The sequence below is a fragment of the Salvelinus fontinalis genome, chromosome 10, assembly GCF_029448725.1.
Source record: "Salvelinus fontinalis isolate EN_2023a chromosome 10, ASM2944872v1, whole genome shotgun sequence".
In the NCBI taxonomy this organism is placed as follows: Eukaryota; Metazoa; Chordata; class Actinopteri; order Salmoniformes; family Salmonidae; genus Salvelinus; species Salvelinus fontinalis.
The window spans coordinates 31,262,772-31,282,761 of record NC_074674.1 but is presented as its reverse complement, the minus strand read 5'-3'; the positions used below and the strand labels follow the sequence as shown (position 1 = coordinate 31,282,761).

The following is a 19,990-nucleotide window of genomic DNA, read 5'->3' as shown; positions in this document are numbered from 1 at the left end:
AATATGAATTCGGATGGCAGAAATTCTTAAATATTAAAGCATTAGACCTCTCACTAAAGGCATCAGTCATACAAAAGTTATACTTAAATCCAAACTGGTTCTCTAGTAGATTGGTACGAATGTCTCATCCTATGTTCAAGAAGGGCCTTTTTCCCTTTATTCAGATTACACCTGCTCACTTTCGGTTGCTTGAAAAGGAAATAATTTCCAAAATATCTTTATTTTTTAAACAAGCCTTAGAAAGTTGGTTGCAATTTCAGTTTAATCCACCTGAAAGGACGGAACAAATAGTACAACAAATCTTATGGTTAAATTCAAATATAGTAATTGATAAAAAAAACTGTATTTATCGAAGAAATGTTTAAAAAAGGTATCATTTTTGTGAATGATATCATAAATAGGACTGGTGGAGTAATGTCACACATGCAGCTAACACAGACATATGGAAATGTCTGCTCTACCCAAAATTACAACCAATTAATTGCGGCATTACCACAAAAATGGAAGAGGCAGGTGGAAGGGGATAAAAGTAAGGAACTTGTATGTCGGCCTTATTTTAAAGAACATAAATGGTTAAAGAAAAGTGTGATAAATAAAAACATATACCAATTTCATTTAAGGACCAAAAAACTTACAGCTGTGCCATATAAATTGCAAAATAGTTGGGAAGAGATTTTCGATGTACCCATTCCATGGCACATGGTTTATGAATTGATACGCAAAACAACGCCGGATTCAAAACTTCGAATTTTTCAATTTAAATTATTGTACAAAATTCTTGCAACTAATAGAATGTTATATATATGGGGGATACAATCTTCTCAGCTTTGTAGATTCTGCTGTGAGGAGGCAGAGTCATTAGACCATTTATTTTGGTATTGTCCGCATGTAGCTTGTTTTTGGTCACAGGTCCAGGAATGGTTGAAGAATTGCAACATTTGCGTAGAACTAACGCTACAGATAGCAATACTGGGGGATTTGAAAAGCCATAGTCAATCAATCAATAATATAATAATTATTTTAGCAAAAATGTTTATTTTTAATTTACAATCCGTGGAAGCTATGAGAATACGAAGATTCAAATCTTTTGTGAAGCATCACAGCACAGTTGAAAAATATATGGCAAATAAAAATCCGAAATGGATGATGTTGGAAGATTGATGGGAAAGGTTGAGTGGAGCTGAAGGGTGGGACTAATAACAAGATAAACAATGTAGGGCATACGGGATCTGTGAAATGTGTATAGGTGCGGAGCTATTGTGAAATAGCACAGTTACAAGTGGAAATCAAACTGGATGGACAACAGAAATAGAGGAAGGACTAAGAACAAACAAGAGAGAACTATTATAAAGTAGACTGTGTCTGTAAAATGTTTATAAGATGTATAAATTGAAGGTAAAAACATAAATGTTTATCAGTTTACTCCAATTGGGGGATCGGTGGTAGGGTTTGCAGGGAATAATAATAAAGGTATACTCTTTAAAAAAGTATGTATGTCTATGTAGGTATGTGTATGTATATATGTGTATATGTATGCATACGTGAATGGATATATATATTTACCCCAAAAAATATGGGGGATTGGAAATGATGCAGACAATTACATTGGAAGCAACATTCTTTCCGCAATATTAAGCTGATCCACCCCCCCGAAAGAAAAAAAAAAAAAAAAGACCTAAGACCTAATTTTTACTAGGATTAAATGTCAGGAATTGTGAAAAACCGAGTTTAAATGTATTTGGCTGAGGTGTATGTAAACTTCTGACTTCAACTGTAACTCTGGGTCTTCCTTTCCTGTCGCGGTCCTCCTGAGAGCCTGTTAAATCATAACACTTGATGTTTTTTGCAAAAGCACTTGATGAAACATTCAAAGTTCTTGAAATTCTCTTCTTATTTGAGCTGTTCTTGCCATAATATGGATGTGGTCTTTTACCAAATAGGGCTATCACCCCTACCTTATCACAACACAACTGATTGGCTCAAACACATTAAGAAGGAAAGAAATTCCATAAATTATGAAGGCACACCTGTTATTTGAAATGTGTTCCAGGTGACTACCTTTCATCTTTATTTAACTAGGCAAGTCAGTTAAGAACAAATTCTTATTTACAAGGACAGCCTACCCCGGCAACGCTGGGCTAATTGTGCACCGCCCTATGGGACTCCCAATCATGGCAGGATGTGATGCTGCCTAGATTTGAAGGTACTGTAGTGACCCCTCTTGCACTGAGATGCAGTGCCTTAGACCACTGTGCCAATTGGGAGCCCAAAGAGAATGGTTGAGAGAATGTCAAAGCTGTCAGAGTGTGCAAAGCTGTCATCAAGGCAAAGGGTGTCTACTATAAAATATATTTAGACTTTTTTGGTAACTACATGATTCCATATGTGTTATTTCATAGGTTTGATGTCTTCGCTATTATTCTTCAATGTAGAAAATAGTAAAAATAAAGAAAAACCCTGGATTGAATAGGTGTGCCCAAACCTTTGACTGGTACTGTATGTTATAATTTTGTTTGGATCACATTCATAATGGACACAACACTCAGACCTATCCATCCCCCTCAGGTCAGCTGAATGTGAGTCAGCAGCACTCAGGGAGAGGGGCTTAGATGGGGAGAGTCTTTTTATGGTCTCTGTGGATCTCCTCACCCCCTGTAAGTGCCTTAGATCTGTCGAATAGGCAAAATCTGCCCTGGTCAATGTGTTGTGTCCAGGAGAGCGTTAGTGATATGGATCTTTATGGTGCAGTTCAGTTTGCATTGTAGTTGTGTGTAATGACCATGGTGTGCAGATATTACATTGTATATGTAAACAACACAGTAGCTATGGAGACCAATAGAACGACACAGGAAAATAAAGAGAGTGATTCAAAGCAAAAACAAGATAATACTTTTTTGTCATTAGGTTTTGGTTAGTTATTTACATATTTATCAAATACAATGTATAATACATAGGGAGGCATCCTGTTATCATCCATCTATTGCACTACCTCAAACATTCTCAGATGTCTCATAGGACTCAGGTCTAGTATGCCACCCTCATGCCCGTCCCAGTGAATGGGTACAGCCTGACATGAATTAAACAGCTTCCTCTTACTGGATTGCTTCTTGCCCCACTGGCAAATGTTATTCTTCTAAAATAGCCCTTGAGCTGTGTATTAACCATTCAATTAAATATATATATTTATCTATATATGTATTGCTAGTGTTCCGGGTGGATCCTGTTTCAGAAGGTAGGGGTTATCTAGTTTTGGATGTCCAGACAAGCAGTCGATCCTACAAAATCTCACTTGTAGATATCTGGTTTTATAGTTTCCCTTCTTATTTAAATGGAATCACTGTATGACCCCTAATTGAGCTTTAGAGTGATAATAGATTGGAATTGAAGCCTGTACGTGTACCCACATTCAGTGGCTTTCTAGGATCAGTGTTGCCTATTTCCGCCAATACAAAAATCCTTCTTACTAGCAGTCCAGAGAGGAAACAATTAGATTTATTTCAAGATGGAGAAGGAGAGGATGATTAGATTGATTCCATGCAACAACAAAGGTTTATATATTCTCAAAATATTAGTGTATTCTCACTCTCTCTCTCCATTTCCCATCAATTCTCTCCTTTGCAGACTGGTCAGCTTTGATGTAAGGGCACAGAGCTGGTAGTGTAACTAGTGGTGAATGAACAGATGGGACGTGGGAGGAAGAAATGTTCCAATCTGTGCTGCGTCAGTCAGTCAATATGTCCATTTGGAATTATGGGGCTGGCTCAGTGATGCGTGTCACATTCATCGCCACAGGTCATAAGCTACCACCCATGACTTATCTGACACAAGGGCCCATGCAGCGTACGTTCTGCATGGCCAGATCATATCAGGGTAGGAAACTACAGAGTTTTTGTTTCATCTTCAGACTCACTTTGGCTATGTTCTGGAAGGACAATAATAAATTACTCAGTTCACTTTGCTCACCGGTCAGTCACCTTGGTGCAGTTTCTTAGATATCAGTCAGTAAGCTTTTGGGCAAGTCAGAGTGTGTAATGTCCAGAGGGCCCCACCCTGTTCCTGTCAAACTAGAGCGGTGACACGGCCCATCTTTGCTGCTTCCTCAGAAGCCCACGGCTGCAGGTTCTGCAGTGCGAACAGGGAGGAGTTGTGGATGCAGAGTGGATCGGATGGAACTGAGTCACTCAGGGACTTCTGAAAGGCATCATGCTGCAGCTGGATAATCAGCCGATTGGCCTGCTGACGCTCCGCTTCCCTCTCCTCGGCCGTCTGTCGCCTGGCAACGAAGACAGGGCGGGTAGGGAGAGGATAGGGACAGACGCAGACAGGACACTTATTAAGATTCACTGTTAGAGAAGTTGGCTATACAGAGAGAAAATGTGAGGCTCCCAGAGACATCAGAATAGGGACAGTGATGACAACCACCTGTCAGCAGCTATCACATGGTTGGTACAGTACAGCAGGAGAGACACCACACTGGCATGAGCCATAATGACACATGGGAGAAACGAGAGAGAACACTAACCAATGTTGCCAAACATAACCAGATTGCACATGATTGCACTCAAGATGGAGCCACTCTTGCAGACAATCTTGCAGATAATATTTGTAACATAACTTTTCAGTGAATATCAAAAAAGTAACATATAGGTGTTATCCTAATTTTTAGGAAAATTTGCAAACATCAAATTGGTATGCCTCATTTATAATTTGTTGTTTGACCTTTGACACGTTCCAACAGCAACCTGGTGTCGGTAAAGTAGCTGGACTAGGCTACAGTATCATCGCATTAATGATCACTTGTTTCTGAAAATATAACAATGGTTGGTGTATTTCAGTACAATAAGTCTCACTGCAAATTGTTTCATAATACGCCTACAACGTAAATGCTAGGTTAGGATATGTTAAACTACGTTTCATAATGATATTACCATAAAATAGGCTAGCTACACTTGTTGGCTATATAACCTATGGTTTTCTTTGTCGAATAGAAATAATAATGCAGATACAGTGGCAAGACAAAGTATGTGAACCCTTTGGAAATACCTGGATTTCTGCATAAATTGTTCATAACATTTGTCTGATCTTCATCTAGGTCACAACAATAGACAAACACAGTCTGCTTAAACTAATAACACACATACAATTATACGTTTTCATGTCTTTATTGAACACACAGTGTAAACATTCACAGTGCAGGATGGGAAAAGTATGTGAACCCTTGAATTTAATAGCTGGTTGATCCTCCTTTGGCAGCAAAAACCTCAACCAAACGTTTTCTGTAGTTGCGGATCAGACCTGCACAACGGTCAGGAGGAATTTTGGACCATTCCACTTTACAAAACTGTTTCAGTTCAGCAATATTCTTGGGATGTCTGGTGTGAACTGCTTTCTTGAGGTCATGCCACAGCATTTCAATCGGGTTGAGGTCAGGACTCTGACCAGGCCACTCCAGAAGGCGTATTTTGTATGTCCTCCCATTAACACCATTCTTGTTTTACACATCATAGACTCGTCAACAGAGATGTTAGCATGTAACCAGAGATTTCTGTAAGTCTTTAGCTGGCACTCTAGGATTCTTCTTAACTTCACTAGGGTAGGGGGCACTATTTTCACTTCCGGATGAAAAGCGTGCCCAAAGTAAACTGCCTGCTACTCAGGCCCAGAAGTTAGGATATGCATATAGTTGGTAGATTTGGATAGAAAACACTCTATAACACTCAAACTGTTCAAATAATGTCTGTGAGTATAACAGAACTGATATGGCAGGCAAAAACCTGAGAAAAATCCATCCAGAAAGTGGGATTTTTTCTATTTTTGTAGTTTTCTATTGAATGCCATTACAGTATCCATTGACTTAGGACTCAAATTGTACTTCCTATGGCTTCCACTAGATGTAAACAGTCTTTAAAAATTGTTTCAGGCTTGTATTCTGAAGAATTAGGGAGTAAGAGCACTCTGAATGAGTGGACACTGCAGTGGCCCAGAGCTTTTTCATGCGCGGGACCGAGAGCGCACCTTTCTTGTTTACCTTTTTTATTGACTACGTTATTGTCCGGTTGAAATATTATCGAATATTTAGGCTAAAAACAACCTGAGGATTGATTATAAACATAAATTGACATGTTTCTATGAACTGTACGGATACAATTTGGATTTTTCGTCTGCCTGTTGTGACTGCGTTTGAGCCTGTGGATTACTGAACAAAATGTGCAAACAAAACTGAGGTTTTTGGATATAAACATGGACTTTATTGAACAAAACTAACATTTATTGAGTAAATGGGAGTCTCGTGAGTGCAACTATACGAAGATCATCAAAGGTAAGTGATTAACTTTATCACTATTTCTGACTTGTGTAACTCCTCTACTTGGCTGGTTACGGTTTGTAATGATTTGTCTGCTGAGCGCTGTCCTCAGATAATTGCATGGTATGCTTTCGCCGTAAAGCCTTTTTGAAATCTGACACCGTGGTTGGATTAACAAGAAGTTAATCTTTAAACCGATGTATAACACTTGTATGCTTCATGAATTTTTGTAATGAGTATTTCTGTTTTTGAATTTGGAGCTCTGCAATTTCACTGGATGTTAGCCAGGTGGGACGCTACGGTCCCACGTCCCCTAGTGAGGAACCTCACTGAGCATTCTGCGCTGTGCTCTTGCAGTCATCTTTGCAGAACGGCCACTTCTAGGGAGAGTAGCAACAGTGCTGAACTTTCTCCATTTATAGACAATTTGTCTTACTCTGGACTGATGAACATCAAGGCTTTTAGAGATATTTTTGTAACCCTTTCCAGCTTTATGCAAGTCTACAATTCTTAATCTTAGGTCTTCTGAGATCTCTTTTGTTCGAGGCATTGCTTCTTCTGAATAGCAAACTCAAATTTTGTGAGTGTTTTTTATAGAGCAAGGCAGCTCTAACCAACATCTCCAATCTCGTCTCATTGATTGAACTCCAGGTTAGCTGACTCCTGACTCCAATCAGCTTTTGGAGTGGTCATTAGCCTTGGGGTTCACATACTTTTTCCAACCTACACTGTGAATGTTTAAATGATCTATTCAATATAGACAAGAAAAATACAATAATTTGTGTGTTATTAGTTTAAGCACACTATGTTTGTCTATTGTTGTGACTTAGATGAAGATCAGATCAAATTTGATGACCAATTGATGCAGAAATCCAGGTAATTCCAAACGGTTCACATACTTTTTCCAACCTACACTGTGAATGTTTAAATGATCTATTCAATATAGACAAGAAAAATACAATAATTTGTGTGTTATTAGTTTAAGCACACTATGTTTGTCTATTGTTGTGACTTAGATGAAGATCATATCAAATTTGATGACCAATTTATGCAGAAATCCAGGCAATTCCAAAGGGTTCACATACATTTTCTTGCCACATAACATACATAGATGAGTCCTAGCCCAGCATAAGATAGACTATAGGCAAAACGTGTTTTGGCATGAGTCAATTGGTTGGCCTACTGCAGTACATCTTACTTACTCAACAAATCAAACAGATGATACTAGAGCCATAGCAATAGTTGGTGAAACTCATAAACCCTAAAGCCCTATCAAACTAACTCTCTTAACATTTTTTATTGTATTCTGGTTTATTGCATTTGTCCCAAAAATGCTCTTTCCCCGATATAACATCACATTTTATTGTGTTGCCTACATTACATGTTATTGTGTAGCCTGCCCTGCAGTGTGCGTGTGCAAGTGATCCAGTTCATATTTAATAAGCTATTAAATCTGAATGTTTTATCGCCAACACTGTCAAGAGATATTTTCCATATACCACAAACTCTTTGATCCAAACACTTAGACAAATATTAATGACACTCTATAGAGCTGAATGAAAGGTGTTCGGGAAAAGTACAATCCATGGACTGTCCCCAGACTTCTGTTCTGACTTTAGACGGTTATGGAAGGTAAAGACAGGTTGGGTTGGTGAGGCTGAGCTGTCAGTGACATAAAGGCTGTGAATATTCCTGTTAGGTGAGTGCACATGAATTATTGGGTTGCCATTAGCATTGATAAACAGTTATCTAGGGCCTTAGCACACCTCTATAACAGGTATTAGAAATCTTATTTACTGGTGATATTGCAGTTTTATTCAAACTATAATTCTCAAAATTGGAAACTGACATTAGAAACTGGTAACTGATGATGTGCTGTTGTGTTAGCCACTGACAGAGAGTAAACCCAGATTAGATCCTCCTCTTTCTCCAGAGAAACCACTCAGAAAACAACTCATCCTCATCTCTCGTCCTCCCCTCTCCTTCTCCAGCTCAGTGTCTCACCTCCACTTGGTCCTGCGGTTCTGGAACCAGGTCTTGACCTGTGCGTCGGTCATCTTGAGGGTCTTGGCGAGAGCAGCCCGCTCAGCGCTGGCTAGGTACTTCTGTCTGTGGAAGCGTTTCTCCAACTCACAGATCTGCACCCGGGAGAAGGATGTCCGTGGCTTCTTCCTCTTCGGAGGGGTGCGGTTCTGGTAGGGGTGACCAATTCGCCGGGCCACTGTGAATGGCGTCAGTGCAGCTATGTGTGTGTAGGTGTGCGTGTGTGAGGAAGGGACATTGGACAAACAAAGAGAGCACGTCATGCACAGGTTAACAGGATCTTGTGTTGTGTTCAGTTTGTTGAAGGACATTACATTCCGCATTGCAATCTCTACATGTGATCTAAAATCTAAATAAATTCACAAGCTCATTGGTTTGACCTACTAATATACCCCCTCCTCTCTGTCATAGAGCTGGAATGTTTGAGTGTTTTATGGGTCTTTAGAGTCCTATTTTTTCCCATTGGATAACGATATTCTAATTCTAATCCAAACAAAATTCATGTTCAACATATTTTTTAAGTATTATCTATTTTATCTTCAAACAAAATTATAAATTCTGTCTAAGTCCATGGTTAGTTAAATACAAGTCAAAATCCAGATCTTTCATTTCCTCTTATACAATGGGTTTTTATAGTAGTTTATAGTAGCAGACAGATTGCTGTAATAGTGGTGTAATATTCTGAATATTTATAGGCCTATACATTGACAGTTAATTATGCTGAGGATGTCGATGAACAGAGGTGAGTGTTTTCCCCATTCATTTCTGATGTGGAGAGCTTCTTGCTTTTGTCACAAAATGCGGACAGACAATCATATATAACCCCCCCTGCAATTTTAATGACACTTTACATCGTCATAGTTCCCCCCAGAAGTAAACAAAGGTGCTGAAGAATATTACAGGCCACCCACTGGAACACAGAATGGGAAACATTTACGTTCCAGATGAAGAGGGTCTCACCTTTTTATTTTTTGGAGTGTCCCGATTATTTTATTACAACTTGACAATAAAATAACGGATAAGGCAAACAGTAGGCTACCATATTGGCCAATTATGTTTTTTAGAATACATTTCTGTTGAAAATAATAAGTAGTTGTAACTTAATAAGAATCATCTACTCTCAGTTACTCTAGATGTTCCATGTAAACATTTAGTTTAAATAAATATAAACAGAAATCAAAAAAGCAAATTGATTAATTGTGTTAGGCTATACCACGTTATATAATAATAATACACTTATAATTGTAAAATTTCCCATTTAGCAAAACACGCACACTAATAACGGGGATTGTGAAGAAACACACACACACACAGGCACAGACAGTCGCATACACATACACGCGCTAACACGCGCACTCTACACACACCTACACATGGATTTTGTATTGTAGATATGTGATAGTAGAGCAGTGGCCTGAGGGATGATATGTGATAGTAGAGCAGTGGCCTGAGGGAACACGCTTAACGTTATTAATGCGTTATGAAAAGTGTTATGAAATGTAACGTAATGTAACATTTTAAATTGTATATAACTGCCTTAATGTTGCTGGACCCCAGGAAGAGTAGCTGCTGGAGCTAATGGTGATCCTTAATAAATACAAATACACACACACACACACACACACACACACACACACACACACACACACACACACACACACACACACACACACACACACACACACACACACACACACACACACACACACACACACACACACACACATAAACACACAACTGTTCCTTGAGTAGTATACGAATATAATTAGGTTAAGTTGCGGGAGACAAGTGGTGTAGCTAATAGCCAATATAAAGATGTCTGAAACACTTGTGCAATGTATCGTAGCAATTTCGATAAGAGCGCATCCCTCCTATCGATTTAATCAATCGAAATAAAAGCGAAATAATTATTGTTCAATGCGAGTCTACAATTTGTGTTTATTTATTAGAATCACACTGGTTGCAATTTGATATTTGTGATCAGTTGATATTTGCTTGTTACATTTTGTGGTAAACCTGTAAGAAGTTTGTGTCTTACGGTACATTAATTGGCATAGTTTTAATGGTGCAAATTGCAGGTATTGTAACTTGTGCCAAATGTACCGCTTTGAGAGAACAGCCCTAATTCGGCGAGTATTTCTACAGGCCTACTCCACATTTAAAAGTATTTTTTATTTTTTATGTCAAATAAAATATAATTATATTCGTCACATGCGCCGAATACAACAGGTACAACAGGTATTTTACTTACTTACAAGCCTTTAACCAACAATGCAGTTTTAAGAAAAATAAGGGTTAATTAAAAAATAGATAGGTAAAAAATACAAAATAAAAGTAACAAATAATTGGATGTCATAAGGTGAATGCACCAAGTTGTAAGTCGCTCTGGATAAGAGCGTCTGCTAAATGACTTAAATGTAAATGTTAAATGTAAATTAAAGAGCAGCAGTAAAATAACAGTAGTGAGGCTACATACAGGGGGTTCCGGTACAGAGTCAATGTGCCGGTTAGTCGAGGTAATTGGGGTAATATATACATGTAGGTGGAGGCTTTATCCTTTGAGTTAAACCTTACTTTGAAATATTACATAATATGATGAATAATTAAATGTTTAATTATTTATATCTGTTTTTCATCAAATATTTGTTTTTATGCTATGCTATTGTTGATTTTATTTATGTGAACATGTAGTCCAGGCCTACACATTTTCCCTCAAAATAGAGATTTCAGAATTAGACTAAAATGCAAGTTCATCCGGTAAACTGATTAGACTAGTCCAGTGTACTTTATTTGTGTACCAGCTCCATTCCGTTTCAACTCTATGAGTGATATGAAAATTCATCTTTGAAAAATAATAGGCTAGCATACGAAAACCCTGAATTTACCGATTTAAAATGGAAATGACCACATCCTGGTGAATAGGCCGACCTACTGACCTACATCCCAACTAGCCAATATGCTTTTATGGCCGGGTTCCCAGACATTAAGCCTAGCTGCTTCTGGAGTAAAATACACTTTGAATGGAGATAGTTTACCTGCGAATCTTTCCTTTGCGAATCTTTGGTTGCTCTCCATCCAGGGGAAGCTGATGCTCCCTAGCCCTGGTACCGCGCTGGCTATAGAAGGAGGCACTGCGGCGGCCAGCGGCCTGTGCGCCGGGACGCGTATCACCCCTCCTGGGGTGAAAGTCAAGTTCACTCCGTATGCACTTGATTCCTCGTATGATGACGCAAGGCCATGAAAAGAACCGGAAAGCGAAGTGAAGGGCGCTGCACTGGCTCCAGTTGGACTATTGAGGTGGTAACCTCCTCCACTTGTGGAGTTGCCAGTTACCGAACCACTCCGGGTTGTGTTCTGTGATCCTTCCTGGTCGGTACCACTGAGAATCTGGTCAATGCCGAAACTAATAGGTTCATGCTGAGCAGGTTGTGGGGGCTGACTTACGCCGCTGGGGCTTGTGCTTGGCGCCCGCTCCATTCTCGCTCCCAGAACCTTTCCAGCCCCTTTATGCAGTCCTCGGTCAGAGCCGATGATGCAAAAGGAACGACGTGTACAAGTAAAAAGTGCTTACGTTGGTTAAGCATCTAGCTCGTTCCCTTTTAAAGCTCGTTTTGGATGATGCTTTCTATGGCCTTCTATGGCAGCGAGTTTTCCACCATCCTTCGCGGCTCTGAAGGATCCGTCCATCTGATATTTGATGAAGTTTTAGACGTCGATTTTGCTGTGCATGGCAGTCGCTGCTTGGGACAATTCTCCTCTGCCCACACCCCCGCCGCAATAATGTTTTCTCTTTCCCTCTTCCTATTGGTTGGAGGAGCTTTTCCGCCACATTATTGGTTGAAGTATTAACTTTAATTTGCTGAATTTAATGCGATCTAAGGGAACATTCCAAAGTGACATACTTTCTTAAAAAGGGCATATTGTGGCGGATTCATTAATATCTTTATTGTCTGTATAGTCGACTATCAATGATGCGTTGTTATAGTGTATCATAAACACGGTTTATAAAAGGAGATTTAATGACACTGCATAATGATTATGCATGCATTCCTAATTAGACTAGTTCTACATTAGTGGTTTATCCAAATTCTGATTTGTATCATTTGAGTTTCTACTTTAAAAGTTCGTAGCCTATTTTGTGTTTTGATAGGCTATGGGTTTATTTTACAAACGTTATGCATTTGCTTTGGATCGAAAATAATGTAGGACTATTAATTACAATTAAGTGGAAGCCTACACAAAATGACAATAACAAAACGCTTTCATGCCACCTCCTATAAAGGAGGCATCATATTGGCATCGTCCCACACACCATTGGTGGTGGTGGCATGGTGACGATGTTCAATTCCGAATGGTCAATGCAAGCAAAATAAGAATGCAGGCTTATGCTTAATTGAGAAACATCGACACAGAGGCAACTGAGGGCTGCAGAATTCATTATCACTCGCCAATAGTCGTGGATTGGACACAACATAGACTAAATTAACTTATTTACAGACCCTGTGCGTTGGCTTTTTACTGATGCAGCGGTTATCTTGATTATTTTTTATTTATTTAACTAGGCAAGTCAGTTAAGAACAAATCATTATTTACAATGACGGCCTATCGAGGAACAGTGGGTTAACTGTCTTGTTCAGGGGCAGAACGACAGATTTTTACCTTGTCAGCTCGGGGATTCGATCAGATTCATATATCAACAGCTAATTTGAGCTTTGAGCTCGCAAGTCGAATTTGGGCAATGTACGCATCGTTTATAGTCGTTGATAGGCTGCTGATGAAGTTTAAATTCCACTTCAACGAAGTGGCTGGTCGTTTCAATGCTAAATATTAGGCTACGCATGAAAAAGGCATATGATAGCCTATAACTTGTATTCACCCTGATATGTACAAATTGGTGGGCACGTAGACTATGGCTTTGTGCGTAAAAGCCATGGCTTCTTTTAGTTTGAAAATAACTAGACTGTTAAAAATCACATGCATTGCAACCGTTTATTATGCCAATGTTTTACGTTAGGCTATATGCTAGAATTAGGCCTGGTCTATTTGATTCATAGAAAAATATTGCAATTTATCCTAATGATTCGTTCGTTATGCGAGATCATTTTAAACGAAGCTCATGTTTGTTTAGTTTTTTAAGATTTCGTGGCTTTACTTTGTGCGGCTGGTCAAGAGTGGCAGTGGGACACTTTATTTCCACTCCACGCGCCAAATGAATGGGGAGCACAGGACACACGATCTGATGACATAGGATCAAAGTGGCTCCTTGTAATCTGCCGAGTAAATGCGATTATGCTCCTTGGGCCTGGTCGCGGCGTTTGATTAGCTTCAGGGGATTGGAGCTGGCCGAGGAAAAATCAGTTTACTTCGAAGTAGTTGATAGTTTAAAGACTATTAGTAAGTGCTGATGTCAACCCGTGGCATTTAGTGGTTGACATGGATAACCCTTCATGGCCAGTCCAGAGCCCTTCCTGACCCTTGCTTTATGTGCATATTTTAAGAATTTCCATTTATTGTTTCCAATGCATATTGCATAAACCTCCAATTTTAGTTTAATGTATTATGTATAGCGATTTACAGGAGCTTCTTGCTCAAGGGCACATCGACAGATATTTCACATAGTCTGGTGCTTCTATGTAGGGCATTGAAAATGCCTTGGAATAAATAGGAGGAACAATTGAAGGACGAGGGAAAAGCATGCCACATTCTGTATACTCGGCCTCAAATCCCTCAGTAAAATGAACTATTTGACAATCTTTATTTTATTTTTTTATTTTTTATTTCTGACTGCACACAGCAGAAGGCACACAGGACGCACAATGTAAACTACATTAAAAGCTGCTCCATTAAATGCCAGAAAATAATATGGTAGAGAACAACAAGAAAACCCAAGTCAACCGAAACCTAAGAAAGGGCATTCAACTTTAGAGTTTTATATACAAACGTAGTTAATATTTCATAAGAGGAGACAAGAGTGCCGCAGAAAAATAGTGAGAGACGGTAAACTTTCATTAAACAGGTTATTTGGCTGGGAGGGAATTTCGGCTCTTTTCTCGTCCATTCCTTTTATTGCATTCATACTGATATCTCTCTCACTCCAACCCCCCCTCATTCAACCCATTTCCCGCGCTCCGTCTCCCTCGTTCTGTGCTTTTTAAAACGTAGTAATAAAAACATACTAGATCCTTTCTAAATGCACTATTACTTATCATAGCCTTTTCATATTGTACCATCACAGGGGTTTTAGAGGCGCTATAAAAGCGCATCATTTATTATTCAATAGCAGTGTAGTCTTTCTGCATACTTGTCTGCTGCGCTTTAGCTGCACGCCTGCCAGACTTCCCATTACCCATGCTTGGAGAAACTTGATAAAGGCAGACACACGCAATAAAAACAGCGCCAGGGGCGATCTAGCACGCGCACCCTCATATGCAGATCGCAGTAATTAGGCTACTCTAACATCTTGAATGCACCTATTCTTTTATTTGTTTTTTGAAAGATGGATGGATTTCATGCTTTTAATTTATTTAGGTCAATCCATCGGTTTGATCCCCCATTAGTCAGTGGGTTTCAAAAGATGTTGAGACTATATGTGTCGCACACGTGCACCCGGGGTTACACAGTTTGGCATGCTGGAGGTATGAGGTGACATCAACATGTGTTATAATGTAAATTAATGTGTGTTTGGCTTGAACTCAGGATTACATTACCACCCAACACAATGACATGCAGTTCTGTAATGTTAACATTATTAAACCGAAAAAAGCTCTGTTTCTTTCTGTGTCCGTGTGTGTGAATATTGTCCCTTTCTTTTACCACAGCTTGTGTTAGCTTGTTACATTGGTGGCAAGTGTCAACACCACAATATAATTAAATGTAGAAATGGAACAGAGCTAAGGATTTGAACAGAGCTATACTTTTCCTTGCAGTCAGCAGATGAGAAAGGACATAGAGAACTGATTATGTTGACAGTTGCTGCATTTGCTGAATCTAAGTCGCTCTAAAATGTCAAATGTAAATGTAATGAAGGAAAGTTGTTGTCAATTAACTCCTGTTATGGACACGCACAAACACATGCTCACTTACTCCTCTCTCTCTCTCTCTCTCTCTCTCTCTCTCTCTCTCTCACACACACACACACACACACACACACACACACACACACACACACACACACACACACACACACACACACACACACACACACACACACACACACACACAGTTGTTCAAACAGCATCTGCTCTAAAAATGTTGCATCCATTCCTTATTAATGGACTACAAACAGCATGCAAACTAACCAAAACAAACATTTACAAATCTTTTGTTCATCTGTCTCTGAGATTCTGAGAGTAAAACCGATTTAAGAAATTTATATATTTTAGAATAAGGCTGTAACGTAACAATATGTGGAAAAAGTCAAAGGGTCTGAATGCTTTACGAATGCACTGTAGCTAGCAACATTACTTAAATTTGTGTTTTGAAACATTCATTAAGTAATTGTATGATTCATCAAATATAATAGAAATAGAATGTCTGTAAAGCAAAGGGAAGGCTTTAAATAGAAACACCAGTTGTTTTGTTTTACAGCTGTCGTGTCAGTCTGATTACCTGTTGATATTAGGCATTGGACAGTATTCAAACTCATTTGGTAAAATAGGGACATAGTGCCATGTTATTGTTTGTGTATAGTTATTTGATTGTAATAAAAGTTACATGAAAATAAAATGAAAAAGAATGTTTTTGATCACAATTACTCAGGGAAATTGGAATATAAAGGTCATGTACACTGCAGTGCGTTTCCCAATCTTATCAAATTTAAGTTTATCCTGAAATGATGAACCTAAAATGTAACTTTCTCAAGAAAGCGGAAATGTGATTTTGATTAGCAACAAGTCTGTTTTCACGGGGTTAAGAAAAGGAACAATGGTGACCATTACCCTGGAAGTTTACAGAGTAATTCAATTACAGTGACTGTGATGGTTCAATGGACAAAAACTGGTAAATGTACATCGTAGTAATGCAGTCTTCCTCTAACAGTCTTCTAACCATCCCACGACAAAGGCAGAGGAGGAAGAGGGAATAAGAGGATGCAGACCTCAGCATTCGTGGCCACTAGCAGAGTTCAGTCTGACTGTTAGTGTTGCAGAAATGCCTGCTGCACTTGATGATGGAGGCTGAAAGAAAAAAAGTAATCGCTACATAGTGGAAGGGAGACAGATAATGGTAGTGTGACTGACAGCTGTTTAAGACAATGGGCCATGCTTCAGAGTAACCTGCTCGTTGGGAGTATTTAAGGAAGAAATCTGCCTGAGGGAGGGAATGGATACCCTCTCTGTCCCACTACCCCCTGGAGAGATCCCCAGCTTTTCTTTCTTTCTCTCTCTCTCTCTCTCTCTCTCTCTCTCTCTCTCTCTCTCTCTCTCTCTCTCTCTCTCTCTCTCTCTCTCTCTCTCTCTCTCTCTCTCTCTCTCTCTCTCTCTCTCTCTCTCTCTCTCTCTCTCTCTCTCTCTCTCTCCTGTCTCTCTCTCCTGTCTCTTGCTCTGTGTTGCGGCAGGGTACGAGGGTTGGTGGAGTGGAGATTGACAGGCAGACAGACTAACAGTTGAGTCATGTTTACAGGGCTGAGTTTGTGTGTGTGCATCACATTACCAAGCTGAACCCCCTTTGTCCCCATCAGTAGAGCCATGCTCCATTGAGCCCAGTTTAGCACGCCACGCTCTGTGGAGACGAGCTGCAATCGGAAGCGATCTCTGTGTCTCTCTCATGACTGCTCGTGTGTCTGTAACCTTACTTAACACAGTGGTACATGGCTTTGGTTTCGCTGAATGGCCCGGTCGCCTGAGAGAGCTTAGCACGTCACTCTGCAGACTGATGACACCAACGCAGGGTTGGTTGTGTCTCAGGTCGGGATTTGGATAGTTGTCTTTGTAGTTTTCTGCTTCTTGTCGTTGGGGATTTGTGCCCAAGGGTAGTGTGTGTTATTGGGTAGAGTATGATAGTGGAGATTGGAAGTATTTGTTTCATGTTTGAGTGTCTCTGAGCTCTAGAACACAGTAGAACACAGAAGAGAGACGGGAGGGGTATTTTTAGGGCTGTAAGGCAGGGTATAGCACGACAGTGAGAATGATGAGAGGCACCATATGAGATGTACAGTGTTGACATGAAAATAAATCCTTAGCTCACATGTTTTTAAGGAAAGGCTTTGCATGAAAATGCAGATTTCATTTTCATGATTTGTTTTCTAATATCTAGATTTGGATCGAATAAAGAGTAGGGAGTTAGATTTAGGTAATTCTAGATGACAGGTTAGTGAAGGACATGGTGCAGATCTCTGATGTTAAGTGCTGTGGAGTGCAGAACCGCTCCCCTGATGGCTGAACGCGTGGCTGCTTACCATGCTAATGAAAAAGAGGAAGAAGGGATGAGGGGTCGTGGGTCGGGGTGGGGTGTGGTGTTGAAAAGCAAAAGGGGGGGAAGGGTTATACTGACAGATATGGACCAATAATGTGTGTTACTTTGTGTGTGCTTGCGTGCTTGTGCATTAGTGTGTGTGCGTGTTATTGTGTGTGTGTGTGTGCGTTCGTGTGTGTTTTGCTCACGCCCGCCCACTGGGCAAGGTATGTTTGTGTGTGTGCTGTCAGTGTCGCCAGCACTGTGTGCCTTGTCAACGGCACTCAATAAAAGACGATTATCCTCTCTTGTCGCTGTGCCTCCCTTTGTCCTCCTAACGACTGGCTTTTGACCTTCTCACCCTGCCTGCTGCCTGCTGGTGGGAGGGGGGGCCAGGACCAGCTGCCACCAGCAGCGGCCTCCCTCTCCTTGGCAGCAGCGTTACTCCAGCCCCTTGCTTACTCCTGGCCTGCTGGGCCCTCAGGGTAGAGCAAGCTGTTGAGCCACCAGTCTCCCCTTGCTGTCCCACCTGCCCTGCCTGGGGGCAGCAGCCCACTGAGCACAGAGCCCTGCCCTCTGTCTCTCCTGCCTCCATCTGAGTGCCTCGCCTGGGGTGACCAGCATCCCATCACCTCCCTCATCCATCCATCTCTCTCATGTCTTTCTCTCTCGTCCTCCATCTACTCATTCCAACTCATAAATGCTCTCTTTATTCCACCCTTTTTTAGCACTTTGTTTGACTATATCACTCATCGATCTCTTTCTCTCCTTTTTCCTCTCTCATAACTCCATTTTTCATCTTAGCTTGAAATTCCCCTCAGAGGGATGGATAATATATCTGATAGAAGCAAGGTACTGTCAGTCCATCCAAACACTATGCATTTTGTGTGTGTGTGTGTATGTACAGTGGGGCAAAAAAGTATTTAGTCAGCCACCAATTGTGCAAGTTCTCCCACTTAAAAAGATGAGAGAGGCCTGTAATTTTCATCATAGGTACACTTCAACTATGACAGACAAAATGAGAAAAGAAAATCCAGAAAATCATTGTAGGATTTTTAATTAATTAATTTGCAAATTATGGTGGAAAATAAGCATTTGGTCACCTACAAACAAGCAAGATTTCTGGCTCTCACAGACCTGTAACTTCGGTCTCCTCTGTCCTCCACTCGTTACCTGTATTAATGGCACCTGTTTGAACTTGTTATCAGTATAAAAGACACCTGTCCACAACCTCAAACAGTCACACTCCAAACTCCACTATGGCCAAGACCAAAGAGCTGTCAAAGGACACCAGAAACAAAATTGTAGACCTGCACCAGGCTGGGAAGACTGAATCTGCAATAGGTTAGCAGCTTGGTTTGAAGAAATCAACTGTGGGAGCAATTATTAGGAAATGGAAGACATACAAGACCACTGATAATCTCCCTCGATCTGGGGCTCCACGCAAGATCTCACCACGTGGTGTCAAAATGATCACAAGAACGTTGAGCAAAAATCCCAGAACCACACGGGGGGACCTAGTGAAGGACCTGCAGAGAGCTGGGACCAAAGTAACAAAGCCTACCATCAGTAACACACTACGCCGCCAGGGACTCAAATCCTGCAGTGCCAGACGTGTCCCCCTGCTTAAGCCAGTACATGTCCAGGCCCGTCTGAATTTTGCTAGAGAGCACTTGGATGATCCAGAAGAAGATTGGGAGAATGTCATATGGTCAGATGAAACCAAAATAGAACTTTTTGGTAACAACTCAACTCGTCGTGTTTGGAGGACAAAGAATGCTGAGTTGTATCCAAAGAACACCATACCTACTGTGAAGCATGGGGGTGGAAACATCATGCTTTGGTGCTGTTTTTCTGCAAAGGGACCAGGACGACTGATCCGTGTAAAGGACAGAATGAATGGAGCCATGTATCGTGAGATTTTGAGTGAAAACCTCCTTCCATCAGCAAGGGCATTGAAGATGAAACATGGCTGGGTCTTTCAGCATGACAATGATCCCAAACACACCGCCCGGGCAACGAAGGAGTGTCTTCGTAAGAAGCATTTCAAGGTCCTGGAGTGGCCTAGCCAGTCTCCAGATCTCAACCCCATAGAAAATCTTTGGAGGGAGTTGAAAGTCCGTGTTGCCCAGCAACAGCCCCAAAACATCACTGCTCTAGAGGAGATCTGCATGGAGGAATGGGCCAAAATACCAGCAACAGTGTGTGAAAACCTTGTGAAGACTTACAGTGTAGCTCAGTTGGTAGAGCATG

General features: G+C 40.5%; 1 protein-coding gene across 1 annotated transcript; it reads right to left on the bottom strand.

The window, feature by feature from the left end:
* Window positions 1-1,015: 1,015 nt before the first annotated feature.
* Window positions 1,016-12,114, bottom strand: LOC129864009 (T-cell leukemia homeobox protein 3-like). Its single transcript, XM_055936531.1, has 3 exons — window positions 11,383-12,114; window positions 8,309-8,546; window positions 1,016-4,273 (listed from the first exon to the last, which is right to left on the bottom strand). The coding sequence occupies exons 1-3, from the start codon at window positions 11,822-11,824 to the stop codon at window positions 4,060-4,062; spliced, it is 894 nt and encodes a 297-aa protein (XP_055792506.1). The 5' UTR covers window positions 11,825-12,114; the 3' UTR covers window positions 1,016-4,059.
* Between the last annotated feature and the right edge of the window lie 7,876 nt (window positions 12,115-19,990).